Raw genomic sequence first — 20,008 nt, 5'->3', positions numbered from 1 at the left:
AAACATGAGCTTAGCCTTTTTATGCCTTGTACATTATTTTTAAAATGGCTTTGTCAGGGGAAGGAAACACATGCAGTAAAAAATGAAAGGGCAGTTTCTAAGGGGAGGCCCACCTGTTACGTCCCACCATGGAGGCCAACAGGAGTGGTCTTGGAATGAAGAAGTCCCAGGACTGTCTGAGGAGCTTTTCCCACTGCACAGCATCTGGGGGACTGAGGGGCTCTGGCTGGGCTGGAAGGGGAGCCATCAGCAGCACAGCTCACCACAAGAAGGCACCAAGCTGAGTAAAACTGAGGCACTCTCCTCTTGCAGGACATAGCTGCTTCCCGTACTTTGGGATGTCGCATGAGATGGGAAAACAGCTTCCTACCTGCCTTAGCTGCCTGGCAGCGATGTGTCCCCAAGGACATGTGGGGCTGTGGGAGACCTGTTTCAGGGCATAGTCCATCTCACACCCCAGGGTCTCCAGCAGCTCCCCTGGTACAGGCTCCATCCTTCCTCCAGCAGCAGCCACTGCTGGAGGGGGGCAGAGGAGGACAGCACTCCCTCAGTCCTGCACACCCCAGCCAGGCAGAGGAGCCAGGCTCCACACGGCCCTCGGCTAGCCTGGCCCAGTGCTTTCACTGCTGAAGACTCTTATGGCCATCACCTTCTATGCTAAAGGAAAGGATCAGCCTGCTACAGAGCAATCCTGTACACGCCAAATTCCCATAAGCAGCTCTGCAGTCCCCTAGCATACAGGAAGAGGAACGTGTGGAGTGAGCCAAGAGCTGAAAGGAAAGGCCAGAAGCTGGAACTGGAGGGCTAACACCACCCTTTTGGCAGGTGATCAGTAGGAACATACAGGCAAGCCCTTGCCAACCAACAAGAGACTCCTTACCCCTATGCTGCTCCCAGACTGGGCTGCTGCTTCCCCAGTTATGGCCAAAGGGGCTACTAACAGGGCCAGCAGCTGGAAAAAGGATCCATAGGAGCAGCAGGGCTCACAAGTGGAAATGGAACCACCAATTATGGATATGAAATGCAGAAAAAGCAACTATGCAATATTTCTCCTCTTTCATCACTGTACCTAAGGAAAATTATGGTTCTAGCTTCTGTTGGCTCTAAGGAAAGAATGCTCAGCCCTTAGTGCATGAAGGACCATGGCCTCAGGTGGGATGCAGCCCACAACTGCTCCCCATGCCTTTGCCCCCTGATCATCTATTGGCTGGCTGCAGGCATGGAGCCGCTCTGCAGCGGATGGGGGAATGCTGTGCCCACACCACCAGTGCAGTTGGAAGCCATCAGCTTCTGCCCAGACTGAGAGGGGTCTGGACAATCCCTGCCAGTGGGCTCACAAAGGGACAATATGAGAGGAAAAGTGGGAGATGAGGCAAGGAAATCAAGAAGTGTGAAGTACGACACCCCCTGCTTTAGGACCAAGCCAAGGAAACGAACTAAGACTGGCACTTTGTTTCTTACAAGCTCTGCAGAAGCAGTGCATGTGCTGCAAAGCCCTGATAATATTTTGAATTCTGATCCCTCCAAACTACCAGCATGGGCAACCCCCCTGAGGTTTTATCCTGTGTTCACAAATTCTGAAAAACACATATAATGACTGCATCATTGCAGGAGCTGGCAAAGGGAAAGGGAAGAGAATGAAAGGAAAGGAGGGGCAGAGGGAAGGCAGTCTGAGTGCTTCTATCATGGCAATGTTATTGGAAAATGTACCAAGGTCAGGCATGCAAGTCACTGGATTGCCATTACCAGCTCAAAAGCCATCAAAAGGAAGTCTGTGAGCACACAACCCCTGTTTCATATATGCATTCTTATCCCCTCTCGATGCCTCCCACATCGGAGGCATCCCACTTTATTTTATTGGCACATCAGTAAGGATTACTGCTTATATGAAATAATGCCTGTAGCTATCAAGTAGTGGGACTAGTGATAGGAAGTGAAAACAAATGTGACCTAACTTATTCATGCCCCTGTTTTTATTATAGACTGGGTTTTGTGCTTTTCTTTGTTTTTTTTTTTTCCCCTGAAGGCTTGAGCAATGAGCTCAGAAACTAGAATAGGAAAACTTGAGTCACAGCTGAAATGAATGACACAGAAGATTTACTGGTTTGACTCTCCTCTTCCAATAACTTCTATCCTGTTCCCACTGTCATGTGGCTTTGGTATGATTTGCCAGTGCAACATTCCCACACTTCCCGGAGTTGCTTTGTCAGCCCTGCCAAGCAGTAAGAGCCGTTGCCTGAGCCTTCACAGGAGGCTGTGCATTCCTGACGGGCAGAGGAAAGGCAAGAGGCAGGAACAGGAATGCCGTGGGCAGCCGGCACAGCCCATGAGGCTTGGAGTACATTCCAAAAGCACACTAAGGGTCACTGCTGGAGACAAGATATTCGTTAGGGAGAAATTTGTTCTGAATTAGGAAGCAGCTGTTTTTTATATTCCACCAAAACCTGCAGCATTACAGCTCTTGCTGTCCCCATTCTGCGGGAAAGAGGGAGGACAGATTTCAGAATGGGGATGCTCAGGACACTTGAGAGCACCACACAGAACCTCTCTCACCTGAAATGACTTCCAGAAGCAACATGAGTTTAAGACCATCCCTGAAATCTTCCTCTATGTTCTCAATCTGCGTCCCAGCCTTGCGGAGGTGAGAATTACACCATGCTGTAAATGTCTGAAACACAGGAAAGAGAGGAAAAAAAAAAAAAAGCAGTCAGTAATCTTCCCAGAAGCCAAACAACAGTTCACAACCAAAGCAGTGCTGCTAGGCGCCATGACACAGATTCAAATGCTTGTTCAGTTATCATCTTTCCAGCCCTTGCCCTTGTGGGGCACAAGTGTTAGTACCTAAATATCCCAAGAAGTTGCAGGGTGTTCCTGTGACAGATGGAGTCTGAGAGACACAGTCACTTCATGGCTCCAGCATGTCTGATTTTCTGGAGAACTCCCTACATTTTGTGTTTTGTTTAGAATACCTTGAACCTGATTTTAAGGCATGCTAAGTGCTCAGATTGCTAGGGACTCCAGTGGTGCTAGATGACGCATTTTAACATTATATGAAGGAGAAAGGAAAACAGCATTTCAGAACTCATCTCTAGACAGGTACTTGAACAGAAAAGGACCGTTCTTCTATGACCAGCTGTCTCTGTCTACTTCATCCCCAGCAAACACTGCAGCCCTTAGACACAGAGAGACAGAGCACCGAGCTCTTCAGTCACGTAAACTACATCCCAATAGGGTCTGTCCTGCAGCCTCTGTTCTCACTGACTCACTTCTAAGCAGACCTCCTTTCCCTTTGTGACTGTGCCCACCATGTAGAGGAGCTCATGTTTTCTGGATAACAGTGCTATCACCCATCTTAGCAGAAGTCCAGGTCCTAGAAAGCATGTAAGTAAACCATTACTTAGCAATACTACACTCTAGTGCAGTCCCAAACTCCTACTGTTCGAGAGCCTCTGGCAGAAAAATCATGGCAACCACCTCAATGACAGAAATCACAGCCACTCTGTAATTAGTGATATTATGCACCACCACCACAATAATAACATGAGTTTGAAGTGCAGGAGGGACTGATGCCCAAACTACAATGCAGCCAGAGGCATTTAGGCTAAACAAAACTTTCTGGAAACGCCCTCTGACCTCAAGTGGTCAGGATAAGAGGATCTCTCATATGAGAGAAATTAATTTCACCACAACTGATGACAAGACACATTTTTTGTGGTTGCAATCCATCAGCTCATGTTATGAACCATGGTCATGTGGGGCACTGACAGGGAAGGGACCATCTCATCCAAGAGATGTGATAGTAGGGATTGTCTTGAAGGAATACCACATGAACAGGTATGAAAGAGAAAAATAAATGCTACCACATGACAGCCAAAATACAAGAAGCAAATGGCACAGCTTGGCATGGTTTTAAATAGGTGAATCAGAGTCCAACCTGGAGACACAGAAGCTGTTTGACACAAAAGTACTGGTTGAAGGGTAGATGGTAGCAGATAGCTCTTTTAAGGCAGACAGGTTTGTCCAAGTGCTAATGAATGTGTTTCACAATGTTTGAACAGGATACCAAGTGAATCCTTTTCTTTGTACAAACTGATAACCCCTCAATCACTCTTCAGTAGAAGGGTGAGGTTACTCAAGTAATGAGCAGCTTCAAAAGCTCAGTGCTACCACAAGAAAAGGAGGTCTTTTTTCCTCTCCCAGATATGCTCCCAGAGCCAATTCAACTCACTGACCCAGCAAAGAACTGTTTACTTTCTCTGGGTAAGGTTAGTCTTCTGCTCAGCAGTGCATGGAGGCAGTTCAGCAGTGTCTAACAAGCCTCTGCAAAAGAGAATTTGGCATACATGGGCTAAGCAGGAGGGTGGAGTAAACCACAGCACCCATGCCATCTTGGGCTGTTAGAAAACCACAGCACAAAGGACTCAGCTGATACTGAGGGATGGCATGCCAGACATTTAGAAATGCTTCACCACTGCTTACACCATGCACAGGATTCCAAAAGAGAGATCATTCCAAAGGGCAAAGAGCACCAGGGCTTTTTCTTATTTTTCTGGAAGCTAGGCTGCTTCCATTAACCTGCTCGCATTTGTGCTTACGTGACTACAAATAGCGTAGCAGAATCCTTCATTGGAAAAAGCACTGCTCAACAGCTGCTGAGCTTCTCACTGCTGTGCTCTGGCCCCGCTCTCCGCTGGGGCTGTGGGACGGAGCAGAATAACAGTGCAGCTGTAAACACTTTCATGGCAATGGCTCTTTGGACGGATACATGTATTGTGAAAGTCTGGGATCTCTTTTTTCAAGATGGCCCAGTTTCCTTCCAGATTTGGATGCTTTAAAAAAACCAGTAAGTCATTAAGCACCATTTATTGCTTTTTATTGTTATTCCCCTGAGAAATAAAAGTGGTGTGGCTTTTTGATTGTGCATTGTTTGTTTTTTTTTTCCCTCCAAAAAAGAGCAGTTTTATTGGAAACTGGGTCCTGTATCCTGAAGTACATCCTTCTCTTCATTCCACTGCCTCTTCTGTATTATGTGAGAAAAGGTTCATTTGGCTTCTTTCTGCAGCCAGGCTCCTTCACTCCTCCAGAGGACCACATGAGAGCAGAGACGCTTTCAAATGCTACATCAGCACACATCAAAGCATGAGAACAAGTTATGTCAGGAAGGTGGTGAATGCCCATGAACCTGTCATATTTGGAAAGCAGAAAAAGCAGGATATCTAGAGCTAGTGACAGGCCCTGAGTGACATTACAAAATCTACATTGAATTGAGAAAAAAGCTAAGGGGCTGCACTTTTATTTCTTGTATAACTTCTTTGAAGCCATTTCAGTTTTACTTTCTATCAGCCCAAAACAGATCAGGAAGTTCTGCTTTAAATCATCAATAATGCTGATATAGCTCAACTTGGCATCTCTTTGCACATTTTGAGGGTTGAAGTGGGCAACTGGGTCTACACTTCTAAGAAACACAGGTGAAATCAAAAGCTAACCACAAACTTCTAAACTTTGCATTATTATAAAGCCTGGCAGAACAACCAGATCAGTCAGGTTCTTATTGCTGCAAGAGTCACCTGGGACTTGACGGAAAAGTAAGTCCCAGAGCCAGCATTCCAACTTCTCTGCTGGAGCCATCTTTACCACATGACAGCCCCAGACATGCTGAAGTGAGACAACTCTGCAAAACACTGCCACTAACCACCAGTGGCAGAGCTGATACCTCAGCTCCTCAAGGATAAGATTCCTCAAGGACTCCTCCTTCAAGACCATGAAAGGCTAAGTCATAGAGCACATGTTGCTCCCACTAGACAACTCCCCAGTGTGCAGATATTTTCTCAAGGCACCCTTCAGGTCCTACATAAAGTCCAATAAGCATAATACCTTAAGTAGCACAACAGCATATGGGGACAGCAACACCTAGCAACCCAGTGTGGACACATTAGGCCATTTTGCAAAGGAGCAGGATTATAAATGCTTTTAATAACTGCAGTGGGATTCACAAGCTATATGCTTCACAGACCAATCCAAAACAACATCCATCAAAACGTAATGATCAGAAAATAGATTTATGTTGCATTAAGCTGCATACACTGCACAGGAGTAAACCATCTTCTTACTTCAAAGTGCTGAATCAGAAGATTTGACAGGCAGACAGGAGAATGCTGGAGAAGTGCAACAGAAAAGTTGGGGGGATCAACAGAAGAAGGGGGAGCTGAAATTTTTGCTGTCCGCTGGGCCTTGCAATGCTGGCAGTCTTGTTTAGAACCATTTTTACTGCCTTGCCTTCAGCATCTGCACAGGATCCCTTTTGTTATTCTAGGAAACCTACTGAAACCACCCACTCGCCCCCATCCACCTTCTGGGCAGCACAGCTGCTCCTCCCCACACCCCGAGTCACTGCTAGCAATGGCAGTTGGCTCAGGGTGCTGTGCTGCCTGTCACCAGCAAACAAGCTTTCGGCAGTAGAGGGCTGCCAGCTTTCTCGTGCAGGCCCGGCCCTGGAGCGGTCGAAATAAAAACAAACCCAAAACAAATCACCTGTATTTGCTGGGGTGAGGGTAAGGTGCACCCCAATGCAGAGGGCACAAATGCACTGCCAGGTGGGAAGCACTGTCTCCTCAGCGATGAGCTCAACCCACTCCTCTGAGGCAGCAGATGTGCTCCTTGCTGCCTGCAGACACAGAAGCCTAGAGATTACTCCCCTGCTTACCTCTAACTCCCTGTCCCAAAGAGGAGGAAACAAATGCTCTGTTAATCTTGAGGCTTATGGAAATTTCACAGAGCTGGAAAACTACTTACTGTTAAATAACAGCACAAAATCATACCATCAACTGGATTTTCTTCACACGAGTCTCACACCATATATTTTCTATGGCAACTTCACAACAGGTGCAAACGGAGCAGTGTTTCTTTGCCCTTGTACCTTTCCATATACTGTAGTCTTAATTTCATTTTTGGACTCAACAGGTTGGCAGGACACTCCTGCAGGTCCGCCTCTTGTTCAGTGCTCACAATGAAGGACAACAATGCAGGAGTGTGTGTGCATTTGTGTGTACAGGCACACCTTTCTCATCATTGCTCTCAGCACCCCCTGCTGTGATTCGTAGCTTCCTTTTATTAATCCCAGCTTCATCAGCAAGAACCCTGGCACTGAGATGAGCACTTGCTATTTGTGTGCTGCTGCTGTACAAACAGTAGACCTTCATATTCTACCACAATATAACCTGTCAGATAAAAAGAGTAACAAACATTACTAAAAGCAAGTAAATATGATTAACTGTTCTGTGGCCTCAGCATGTGGCAGGTTCACTGCTGGGGTAACTTCTACAAGCCTACGTGCATACCTATTTTAACAAGCATGCACACCCCTTTCACTGTCATGACACAGGGAGCCCCTGCTTCTTCAGAGTTCACTTTATTAACCTTTGCCCAGACATGAGTTAACTACAAATAACAGCCAGGTGACTGTTGGAGGCCCTGTAGCTGAAGCTCTAAATAGATATGATCTTCAGCTAGCTCTTTCCAGCTATCTTCCAGTCCTCCCAACTGCAAACCTACGTTTGGTTCTCCCTGTGTTACACATGGGCACACAGGTACTCTCTGGTATTCTTTGAGCTTCCCAAACTTTTGCTTTTGTTCCGGAAAGCCAATAACTCTTCCTCTTCACACTGTCCTTTCCAAATTCAGTACCTTTCTGCTAGTACCAAAGTGGCTCAGGCAATGCTCCTGAAACCGGGGGAAGCAAGATAGTACATCGACATTTTTAAGTTCAAAGAATGCTTCTGCCTGGAAAGCAGCAATGCCATGACACCACTCAGGGTCAGTATAGAGAGCTCTTTGCCTCAAGAAAACAGTCATAACACACTTTAGCTGCTGAGCAATTTTAGCAATGTAAATGTCAAAGCTACCACAACCACACAAATGACAGATATTAAAAATAAAGGGGGGGGGGCAATTTTATCTCTTTGTGGCTGAGACAGTGACATTTCAGCTTTATCTGACCTTTACAGATGCTCTTACCTCCTTGCTAAATCACTCTTCCATGCAGCCCTGCTTTCCATGGGTGAGTATAAACTTCCTGACACAGCCAAAAGACTGGTATATTTGTGTAACAGCCCTGAAGAAGCTGTAACTGAGTCTGCAGTGCTGCTTGCCTCCTTTCGGACAGCAGAAAGGTTTGCGCTTAAGCAACCAAAGAATTCACTGAAGCACAGCCTCTTCAAAACACCACCACTGCACTCAAAGGGAGGCAGTGTCCACAGCAACCAAGGCACTCTCCTTGCTTGTGTGAAAGATTAATTTTGAGCAAGTATTTCAACACAGCTCTGCTGTTCAGATGTATCCACAAAGGTCCGGCTCCTGTTAAGAAGGGGATGGTACTGCTAGCACACAAATCCCAGACCAGTAGCATAGTTTTATGCTGTTGGCACATGTGCTCTGTAAAGTGAGGTCTTGAACAGGCTGAAAGCTATAGGTGCTAGCCCAGGCTTTCTTCTAGTGTTGTAGGAGAACTGACAGGAAGACTCCCTTTCCAGCCACCAGAAAAGAAAGCAGGATAGTCAAACAATACATCATGCACAGCTGGAAAACAAAATCAGTTTACCCAGCTGCAAGTGCTGCTCTCCTGCTAGCTGTGTGTTCGAGGAGTGCACCTGGGCCTTTGAGTGCACGGCCAGGCTGCGCTCCCTGCATGGCCCGACAGCAAACTCCCTGCAGCGCCTCCTTGCTGCATCGCCATACATTACAAGACTGCTGAGAGTCCCGCTAATTCTTGCGACAAGCTCTACAGCCGATTCCATGCTGCAGGGGATTTTATTTAAATGAAATTATCTGGAACAACGACTGAGGCACTCAGCTAATAACCAATAGTTTATTAAGAGCAGGCAGAAAACTGCTGCACACATGGCTTTTTTCAAGCAACAGAATTACTAATAAAGCAGTTCCAGCTGCCCCAAAGTGGGATCCTTTCCACCTTGGTAGTCTGGGAACTGAATATACTGTATCAAATAAGGAGGATGCTAACCCACAGCCACCACAAACCTCTCTTGCTCCTTGAACAGCCTAGGCCATCATTAGTTTATTAATCAGAAGGTTTTGGAGTGAAAGCCATGAAACAAGTCTCAACCATGCAGTCAAAGTTTCCCTGCACTCAGCACTAATTCATTACCAGCATTAAACCCCAAGGTTTCATGTGATTTTTCCCCTCCTGGTGACAGTTTCTGTGGCACCCGTTCTCAAAATTTTCCTTTCACAACTTAAAACACTCGGAAGAATTGCAGGGGTCTCCTGGGAGGCTGCTCATCACCATCACCACACTCAACACAGACTCAAAAGACAGGCTTGGCTGCAGTTTCTTTTCCTGCCCAAGGCTGTGCTAGAAGCTGACAAGGATGTTCTCAGTTTATTAGGGAGTAATTACAAAGTAATCCTGGATCCTGTCAACATCTTGGCACAAGAAAGGCCATGGCTGGACAAGACAGATTACACCAAGCCTAGTGAAAGAAAGCTGGGTGCTGAAAGGGCCCTTCATGAAGTGCAATTGTGATGAGATAAGCCAAAATATGGTCCCCTGGCCCAAGGAATAGTTCCTGTGCCCACAGGCTGCAAGTGACAGAAGCTTTATACACATACATATTAGTGGTTTTCAGCCGTGATGGGGGAAGTGCAGCCCTACAGCCCTCACTTCTGTATACTACACCTCTTGGTTTACTCCTTGGTGTACTTGGATGTCTGCTAGGACACCCCAAAATCCCCACAAACAGCTGTCCTTTCCCCACAGAGGAGCTCTAGGGATTAGAGTTCCTCTACTCAGTCCTCATCACAAGTCCAGGGAGCCACCCGAAGTACCTTTTGTTTGACTTGAATTAAGAGATCAGCCACCATTTGCCATAACCTCCAAATTCATCTTCTAACCTGAAATACCTCCACTGCACATTGCTTTGCAGTTGAAGCCACCTAACAATTTTGGAAAGAAGAAAAGCATTTCAGCATTCACTCTTCAAGCCCATTCTCCAGGAAATGGGGGTGGTTCAAAGAATTTGGTTTATGTTCAAGAGTTACACTGTCAGAAGCTGGCCTCTAAAGATTTGCAGGTGTGATGGTCAACAAGACCAGTGCTGCAGAATGAAAAGTTGTGCTTTCTAATGGAGTTGTCCAATTCTCTTAGAAAGGCCAAGGAGTTAAACAGATATTCAGAAGGAATCGTTACAAACACTTACAGCACTATTGAACCAGCTGCAAAAAAAGGAGTTTAGCACCACTAGCATCAGTGTTAATGTCTTGTTCTGGTTTAATTGCAGCTGTTGAGTTCCAAGTGTGGCTGAAAGACAAAATATAGCCCACACTGCTTCTGAAGCACTGCAGCCTGAAAATGGGAGGTATCATTACACCGTACTACATGTTACCAGCATCTACCTAAAGAACCATTTGTTGTCTGTGTAAGGAATTACTGAGGGTAAAAAGGAAAATTCTAAGTTTACTTGCATTTCACAACTCCAAAGCACAGCTCCTGAAACCTGGAAACACAGAGCTCACTCACTGCTTCTTAACCACTTCCCATGATCCATCTCAGCAGTTGAGGATAAGAACAACACCATAGCAGTAACAGCCCCAGCCCTACTTGTAACAGCATAATCCAGGCTGGATTCCAGTGGGAATGTGGAGTTCACTTCCAAAGCCTCCTTGTCTAGAGGAATTAGAAACTGCTGCATAGGAAAATAAATCCTCCTAACAATCAGTGCATCCTTTTGGATGATGGCAGTGAATCAGCACATCACTTGCAAGAATCACAGCTAAATTCAGTGTAGGAGTTTTGATTTTTGTTCAGTAGAACACAGTTCTCAGTGTCTTGCACACTTTTTAGTTTTCCTCTCCTGGAAGACAGGACCACCGGTGTGGTAATATCTGCTCTGGAGTCAAAACAATCTCTTTTATTAGCTAACAACGGGCTAAAGCGGTGAGGGCAGAAATCTCAATCCAGCATACTTCCTGTCCAACACATGGCAAATATTTGTTATTTACATTTGTGCCTCTGGAGCCTTTAACTCCATTTCTGCTACAGAGCTGCACCACTTAAGGAAGAATCTGCCTCTGGCATTTGAAAGCTATTGACTATAAAATCAATGAGTCAACTGGCATTTCAGATCAGCAAAGTGCAAGCTCTCTTTATCCTAGTTACCAGGGAGCACTAATAGCTAGGAACTATCAAGAAGTCTTCAGACATGCAAAAAGCATGCAGAAAAACCCTGTAAAAGTAGATCAACCAGCTAGAAGTATAGTCTTTTAGAGCTCATTGTGCAGCTCAGACTAGTGAGACTCTTCATTATGCTCTTCTCTATCCTATGAAATCAGCTCATAAATATCAACTTACTTCAAGCTCTCTCATAGCAAAAATTAAACAGACCTTGTGTCTGCACTTTATATGCTGAGCTTCCCAAATGCTTTATAGTATTTGAAGATATACTGGAAGAAATCATTTTGCTGAGCACTAGAATGCAAGTATTTATGGACTGTAAAGTGCAACAAACCACTGAAAGTGGTTTGATTCATGGAGGTTGAACTGCTCCGTGCAGGATTGGGCCAGGACACCAGGACAAAAATCTTCATGAGCACCCTTACACCCCTGATGGCAGGCCTGTACGCTCCATCTCGCCACCCAGTCAAATTCTCAGAGGTTTTATCTAGACCAGTACTGATTTCATGGTAAGGTGTCACTCACTATGTCCCAGGAAAAGGTTGGAGGGGAAGACAGTGAAGACCTGGAACTGCAATATGGATCAGGACACATGGATCTGCTCCAGCCTTAGCTTGTCTGAGAGAACAGGACATCTTTCAACCCAAACCAGGTCAGGGAAGTGCCACCCCTCCAGCAGATTCACACTGCTCCACAGGCAGGCATTAACACAACCTCTCTGCTGAAGATGTGTCTCGTGCTTCTGCTCTCAAGGGGCGGGGGGGTTGACGACAACAGGGGACAGGGGCTATCAGTCTATCCTAAGACCACACAGCCAGCAGCACAGGAGCTGATCTGGCTGAAAGCCCTTTTGCTGTATAGGTTCAGAGACATTTGGGACTACCAGGAGCTTTTGTGTCCATCTTGAATAATGCTGTCCTAAGGGGCTGCTTCCTTCAGCTTCCTGGGAGGATTCACAGGTGTTGCTTTTTTCTGTGGCTCTTCGGCTGTTTACTTTGCTGATGAAGGGGAAGGGAGGAAGAGGAAGTTACAGCTTAATTTATCAAAGCTTTCTAAATACAGAGGTAAGTAAACAGGCTGGGTAATTGAGACAACCTAATATATTTGCCCACTGCTCTGTATGATGCTACAAATTCAGCACAGAGCATTGCTCTGGGCTTTTCAGGCTGCAGGACTAGAAGGCAGAAAAAACTTGAAATAACCTGGTTTTCTAAAGGATGTTGGCAAGTGTCCTGGCTAAAAGAACTTATAGATGCATTTCAAGTGAGAAAGGGACTCCAAAGCAGTGTTTGGCATGAAGCCCTCAGCAAAGAACAAAGGTACCTGTATCCAACAGTTTCTGAAGGCTACATGGCATGGATGTGCTACACATTTGGCCTTTACTCCCATCACTGGTGACACAAGCTCTTAGCTATAATTTACAGGAAGAAAATAAGACTTTTGAATACATTTGTCCCCTTGGCCATTATCGCTGTCCCTGACTCCATATGTTGTCAGTGCTCAGAGCTCTCAATCTTATTTGCAGCTGTGAAATGCATCACTCCTAGTTCCAGAGATTCACTTTGTAAACAAGGCCTGCAATTATTAAGATCATTCATTTGATACTGGATTTTCCAAAAGTAGGAGAACAGCTCCTGGAACAAGATTACTGTGATGCATGTGTACTACCAAAGAAATACGGGCCCCTGAAGACAGGTAGGGATCTTATTGTATTAGGGACTACACAGGGTGAAAAGCTGCTCTGTGCTCTGAAGCACTTTCAATATGAGACTCAAGAAGTGAGAGTGGAGACACTGCATTCCAGAACAAGGCAGGGTTAGTCAGGGTGCTTGGCAGTGGTCTCAGCACACCCACAACCTACCTGTTGTCACATTCATTACCAAGATCATAGTAAACTGAAGAAGGATTTAATTCAAAGAAAGACTGGCCCTGCCCAAACAAAGCAACAAGCAACAAACAGTTCACAATCCCCACAAGCTACACAGCTGCTTCTGAACAGCAGCCTCCTATGCAAGACCACAGGAACAATCCCCTTGCACTCTCCAGTGTTTGGTGCCCTCACCTTGTTCCCAAAAGCTACATTGCGGTGCCATGATGCAGTTTGCTGTAGCTTGATCCATGCATTTGGTGCTGGCAGCCTAATTGGAGGTAAAACAACAGAACTGTGGTAGTCTACAACAGATTACTCCTAAGCAAGAGAGGCAGCACAAACAAGAGCAAGAAAACATTTGTTTGAAAACATAACAAACAGCCAGTTGGCATCAGGGGCTGGTAGAGGCCAGAGCTGACGTCGCACTGCAGAGGGATAAAAATGGGAGAGGCAAAATATAGCCTTGAACACAAAGGCAGGTACCTTATATTTAACAAAGTGAAGAAAGGGATGCTACTGGAGAGATATGAACTGATGGGCATGTTTGTAAGTGATGGGTGACAAAAATTATCGCTGCAGCTCTTTGGGTGAGTGTGATTGGATTGCTTCATGGAAGTCAGAGAAAAAAACTGCTTTTCAGACATAAGATAATTAAGAGCCCGTGTGGGAGCTGAATAGGAGATCCATCAGCCATTCTAAAGGGAAGCGAAATGTCAGATCAGAGCAGGGAATGTCACATCTATTGCTGGGTGAAAGGATTGAACTGAGCTGGGTGTAGGCAAGATATTGAATGTTTACATAAAGGCACTGCAAAAAAGTCCCACTGCTAACCCACATGAGCAGTAAACGTCTTCTAGAAGGCAAAATATGGAACTGAGCCTTGAGAACACTGAACAGGGACCACCATGGTGCCCCTTCTCACCTTCCACCTCCACCCCTACCCCTGCAATGCAGACCAACAGTGAGACAATGAAAAGGTAGAGCCGCTTCTCTGCCCCCAAGATGTATTCCTTTCATTTACACACACAGAGCAGCAGTTGTAGTCACTTTTTACTGCTGTCACCTCTGTGAAGCCAACACAGATAATTGGGATGGTGCTGAGATCTGCACTTTCTCATGCATGAAGTAGGTCCCTACTTTGGCACAAGCTTACCAGTGTGTCCACTACATGTCCCATTGAACGTGCAGGCCTCCAGCAGTGCACAGAGAAGCAGTGTCAGGATGATCAGGTCCTCAGTGAATTACTGGGAACTGACCACAAGCATCTCTCCTCCCAGGCTGCAACTTCTAGGTGGGCAGACACATTTGCACAGCTATAGGTTCAATAGTTTTCACTTACAGTTTAAATATCCAGCACATGAAACATCCAAGAGCAATACAAATTCAGATAGATATATATATATATAGAGAGAGAGATATATATATATATCCCAGTGTCTGTGTGTCCTGTGGTTGTGGGGAAAGGTATTTATTGTGACTTATTTTTAATTGTATACCAAAAGTGCTAAAGCTACTGTGGGTGGTGCGATTATGAGGGTGGTCTTTTCTGGGATCTTAAGACATATTCTTTGCAGAGGCATGAATGTGTCATCTCAGGGCTAGGATGAAAGAGCATTCAAACTATCTATACTTGCACTATGTAGCAAGCTGTTTCTCAGTGCACATCACAGCCCAAGGAGTGGTCTAATTAGTGAGCATCCTCATGGGCCCTAAGGCATCTGCATGCCACTGCAAGTTTAACCCCACCTTACCACCACATGCCCTGCAAGTGATGGGATCTCATATCTTTATGCAGCATACATAGCCATGACTGGTCCTGAAGGTGTGCTTTGACGGATCTGTGCCAAGTCTGCGGGTATACCTGGACAGCACAATGAAAACCACAGTAGAGGTGTCTGAGTACCTGAGCCAAGGTACCAGAAACAGCACTGGCAGGAAAAAACAGCCTGGCAAGGGTTATCCGATGTAGGAGCCATACCAGAGGTGCAGGGCATTAGTAGAGATTAGTACACAGCAAGTGTAGGAACTGAGGCTCAGTACTGCAGTGGAGCAAAGAAGCAGAGGAGGTCAGGTCTTGCCAGCATGTATTCAGAGCATGATGGAGACCTTAAAGCAAGGGAAAAAAATGCAGTTGAAGATTAAAAATTACAATAAGGGGTAATTACAGCAGGAGCTTTGTTCCAGACTGCTGTGGTTCAGTGTTTCAGGCACTCCAGCAAAACAACTGCATTAAGAGAGATGGAGGCAATGCTGGCTCACCCAACACCTGGCTGAGGACAGCACACTTCTCTGCTTCCCCAGTTTACTGCCTGTGCTCCAAATTCATGCTGCTTTACCCTGCCCATGGCCACCAAGACTCCAGACTGGTAATCTAAGCAGAATGCAAGTTAACTTTAAGGGGATGCAGCCTTTAAAGACTTTCTTGATCTTATTACCAAACCCTCATATATTTACATGGTTTTACCTTAATTATTTGTCTTGAAACTGTTTATGCAGTCTACCAAACTAAGAAACCCTAAAAGAAGTCAGATGTGGGACTGATTATCAAGGATTAAAAAGGAAAGGGAAACATTCAAGCTTGTGGGTTTTTTCTTCCTTTGATCTTTTATTCAACTTGAACCATTAGCAAAGACAGTTTCAGTTCTAGGTAGCATGGTAGCCCTGAGCGAGTGTCTGTTAGTATCATTTGTCATTTAAAAAGATTGTGCTATGGTTTTACACTTTAATTTTCCAAAACTTTTATGAAAAGGAAAAAGGAAGTGAGGGTTAAAGACACGTGTACCAAGGAACTGCAATACTTTGGGAGGAGATTGAGCCTGTTAGAATAGCTGTTCTAGGTAAAGCCTGGGAAACACAGTCAGAAAACTTTCTGGACTTGACCCAAAGATTACCAAGGAGAATGTTCCCACTGACTGCAGGAGGTTGGGATCAGACTCTGCACTGCAGGGGATAGTGGCAGAACAACAGAAGATGTCTGGTGACTCCAACCAAGTCCAAAGGAGCCGTAAGGAGCTGCTGGGTTATTTAAAAGCACACACAGAGAACACTTTTCCAGATACTAATGGGAAAAATTTGATCTCTTTTTAAACCTAGCAGCAAGATTTTCACCATCCTGATGACAGGAAAGCCTATGGGAACATAAGGGGAAACACTGCAGAAAGAACTGGAAGGAAAACACAACTACCAACCAGTTCAGCCTATCAGGAAATGTTTGCTGTTTCTAGTTTTCCACCTCAAAGAGCTGGAGGCTTCAAACAATGTTCTCAGAGAAACAGAGCACGAGAGAGTGTCAGGGAAGCAAGTCCAGCATCGATGCCCTCTGCAAACAGATATCCCCACTGACTGGCGAGGAGGACTTGGGGACCAGCCCAGGACCACCTTCTGTGAAGGTCACACTCTACCTCTCTGAAAAGATGTGACAAGCCCAGATGTAACCTGGATTCGTAACACCATGCTACTGTATCTGGCTGGGGAATTAACTTGGCATGTGCGGCAAGCATATGAATAATCTGAAGGCAGGAGCTGTAGCAGCTCCAGTGGCTGAGGACAGAATGTTATTTAAGCCCTACCCACAGACACGTTCACATTCCTGCTTTTGCTTATTTCTAGGAGATGAGGTCACAGACCTCACCACAAGAGAGGATGGATGATGTAAATGGGAGGGTGAGTGCCAGCACTAGGGTTGGGTTTTTTTCACTGTACTCTGCACATACCCAGAGCCTTTCCATTTATAGGAAAGGCCATTGGTACAAAAGGTGCATTCTTCAGCGGGCCAGAGGAGGAGGCATCACAGTGGTTATAAAAATGTTAGTAGTGTTTCCAAAGCTCAGCACTCCCAGTTAAGGGATGAGAGAAAAAATACCCCAGTGTTTTCCCTATCTAAGCAGGAGCTTTCAGCTGGGCAGAGGACTAGAAGACAGATTCAAGGTGAAAAATCATGTATTTTCGTAAAGTAAAATGAGTACACCTCTGGGTTAATGGTGTCTTAGCTACTTTGAATAAAAAGAGCTAGACATCCCCCCTCCCCCTTTTTTTAGCAGATTATGCTGGAAGAAAGAGCATTGGGACACTTCTCATTTGTCATGCCAGATGTCCCAAGATGCAATGCATTAATGCAAATATTATTTTGGGAAAGAGAGAAGATGGAATAACAGTAAAATCCCACCAGAAACAAAGTTAAATTTTTTTAGACATTTCTACTTTAAAGTCATTAGGATTTTCCCTTTCTTTCTGTAGCTCCATTTCAACCCTAACCGCACTCCCAACTATGTTCTTACTGAAGAGTGTGTCCAACCAATAGTTGCAATTTCACTGTTTTTAGAAAAGTGAGCAAGTTTCAGGATAGCTTTTACAATTTGAGGTATTGAATAGGGTGAATCAGCCATCTTTTTTTCTGCTCTCTAAAAAAGGGCCTGTTTTCAGCAAGAGCATATACAAGAAGTACTTTGTCAAGGGTTGCAGGATTTTTCTTCAGCAGCGGAGCTGGGATGTCTTTCAGCAACAGTAGCTCAGATACCTCATGCTCCCACTTTCTTCTTCTGTGCAGGAACTTATGTAAAAGCATCTACCACAATAAGCTACCAAGTAGAATAGTACTTCACAGGAATCTGACAGGTGCAAATCCTGGTAGATGCCATTCCCTTTGGAAACCTCACCACAGATACAACTGAACTACAGGAGCATACCCAAACATATTTTGCACAAGGGAAAATAAATTGGCCAAAATATTGGGATCTCTGGATTTCCAGTATCTGGCACTTTTTGTTAAACAAACACCAAATAATAATAATGATAATAAAAAACCCAAACAACCACCACCAAAAAACAACACACAAAAAAGCAAAACCAAGATCACCCCAGTATTGCTTTTTCCCCTTGGAAAACACACTTTTCAATAAAGAAACCCACTAATACTACAGCTAAGAGTATACGCATTTTTAGCCAGAGAACTTTTCTAAGAGTTTGAGAAGGACTGGCCCTTTGCAGTAATTGCTGAACATCCCCCTTAGTACCAGTGCTCCCCAAAGCATCACCAAGAGAACAAGGCATACATACCATGCTGTCAGTTTTGCCATCAACCCTGCAGTTCCCAAGTGTAGAAAAGGTGTTTTCTCCCCCCGCTAGCAAGCTGTCCCTAGGAGGGCAGTCCCTGAGAAGAGTTGTTCAGTACAGAAATTCAATAGACCGTGGTTGGTTGGAAGAGGATGGCAGAGAGGCAAGGGTAGGGTTTAACTTTTAATTCATCTGTAGGGAGATGTACTCAGTTCTAAAGGATGACTAGTAGTTGAGGGAAACTGATCTGAATGGGATCAGGCAAAGATTAATGATTATTTGCCTTTGCTGCTGTCTAAAGAGAAGGGATGATGAAAATTGCAAGATGAGAATTGTTTCTGACTTGTTCTGGGACAGGGAGAAAAAAAGGGGAAGTAGGGATGAATTCTGTGGGGTTTTCTGGATGAGGGAAACTGCAAAAACAGCTAGGGAAGAGCTTATTTGTGTTGTGAACTTTAATCTCAGTCTGGCAGTGGTGGCAACAGGCTTTGGTCCAGCAGTAGCTGGAGAGAGTGGCCATATGAAAAATCTGTATTATACATGAACATAAATCCAGAATTTTCCATTCCTCTTCCTTCTGCCTGGAAGCATATGGCATCCACTCCCAGAAGTTTCAAATAGCAGACACTGAAACAATCACCAGCCCTGCAGGCTAGGAATAATTTTTTCATAGCTCTATGTCTAAAAAATTGTATTTTATCCCTGAACATGAAGAAAGCTTGCAATACAATTGTATTATTACTGAACTCAGGAGAATTTTTAACCTCCCTGCCTGCCAAACAGAACACAGGAGCTCGCTGCAGAGTCCACCAACTGAACTTTTACAGCAATATGTGACTGAAGGTACAGTCAATCCTCAAGGAGATACACTACAGGATTCACAAAGTACTGGTGGAAGGGAGTATTTGCATGGGTTACCACAGACTTGTGCAAAGGTCTACTACTTTCTGACAAGTAGCTTGCTCCACTAATACTACTATGTTCAGGTTTCCTTTTGGTGCTTGGCTCTGAAGAAACTCCTCAGAGACCACAAACCACACTTTAATAAGACAAAACACACACACAGAGAAGTTCTACCACAACTAAAACTCAGTCATCCTTCTGCTCTTTCCACCTCCCACACTGAGCTTCAACCTTGCGTTTAGAACAAGTCAGAAGTGACCAGCTCTGTTCAAAGCATTAGAGCAGCCAGGACACAGATGCATCAACAGTTTTATAGCCTTTGTAGGTAGCCACCGGTCATATGTCTGCATAAACTGATAATCAGGGGACTACTTGCCTCCTTTTCTAGGCTGAGCAAAATGGAAAGCAGCCAGGACAGCACGCTTTGGATAGCCCTGGAAGATGAAGTGCTGCACTCAGACACCTCGGGCCCAACAGAGTAACCCTCCTAGCACATCTGGTTCAACAGCCAAGACAGGATTAGTTAAAGAGGCCAAAGGGAGAACATGGGGGTAGCTGCAAGGCATACCCTGAGCTCAGAGTCCCCCAGAAATGAACAGCTTGAGCACTCCCCTTGCTACACACTGAAGAGCTTCACTGTAAACACACCCTCTACTGAAGCAGAGAGCAGTAATATAAACCAGATGCTGCGGGGAATTTTTTTCCCTCTTCGTCTGCACTAAATTTAAATACTGAGCTCTTTTTTTGCCAACTCGTTCTTAAAGGGCCTGTGTGCCGCTATTCATCTCTATCCCCCTTGTCTGAATTCAACAGAGACCTCAGTAGCCCTCCACGCACAGCGACCACCCCAGGAAACACGTGTTCCTGAAGTGTGAGTGAGAGCTGGCTTTCTAGCTACTGTGCCAGGAGCCCTCACAGCTCCTCTGCCCATTCACCTGGGCATGAAGGGAATTTTGCAGTTGAAATCATTGCATGAAAGCACTGCTTGTTGCTCTGGC

General features: G+C 45.2%; 1 protein-coding gene across 6 annotated transcripts in view; it reads right to left on the bottom strand.

Moving 5' to 3' along the window:
• Positions 1 to 20,008, bottom strand: part of LOC130605068 (alpha-actinin-1) — an 89,828-nt gene that overhangs the window by 45,397 nt on the left and 24,423 nt on the right. For all 6 annotated transcript variants that reach the window (XM_057420215.1, XM_057420214.1, XM_057420218.1 and 3 more), the window contains exon 2: positions 2,554 to 2,668. In XM_057420215.1, the coding sequence (XP_057276198.1) occupies positions 2,554 to 2,668 (115 nt within the window). The remainder of the gene's footprint in view (positions 1 to 2,553; positions 2,669 to 20,008) is intronic.

The sequence above is a fragment of the Pezoporus wallicus genome, unplaced genomic scaffold (assembly GCF_028554395.1).
Source record: "Pezoporus wallicus isolate ANWC-B61680 ecotype Strahan unplaced genomic scaffold, APGP_CSIRO_Pwel_v1 contig_5418, whole genome shotgun sequence".
Taxonomy (NCBI): Eukaryota; Metazoa; Chordata; class Aves; order Psittaciformes; family Psittacidae; genus Pezoporus; species Pezoporus wallicus.
Note: the sequence above shows the minus strand (reverse complement) of the source record. Positions and strands in the feature narration are given on the sequence as shown.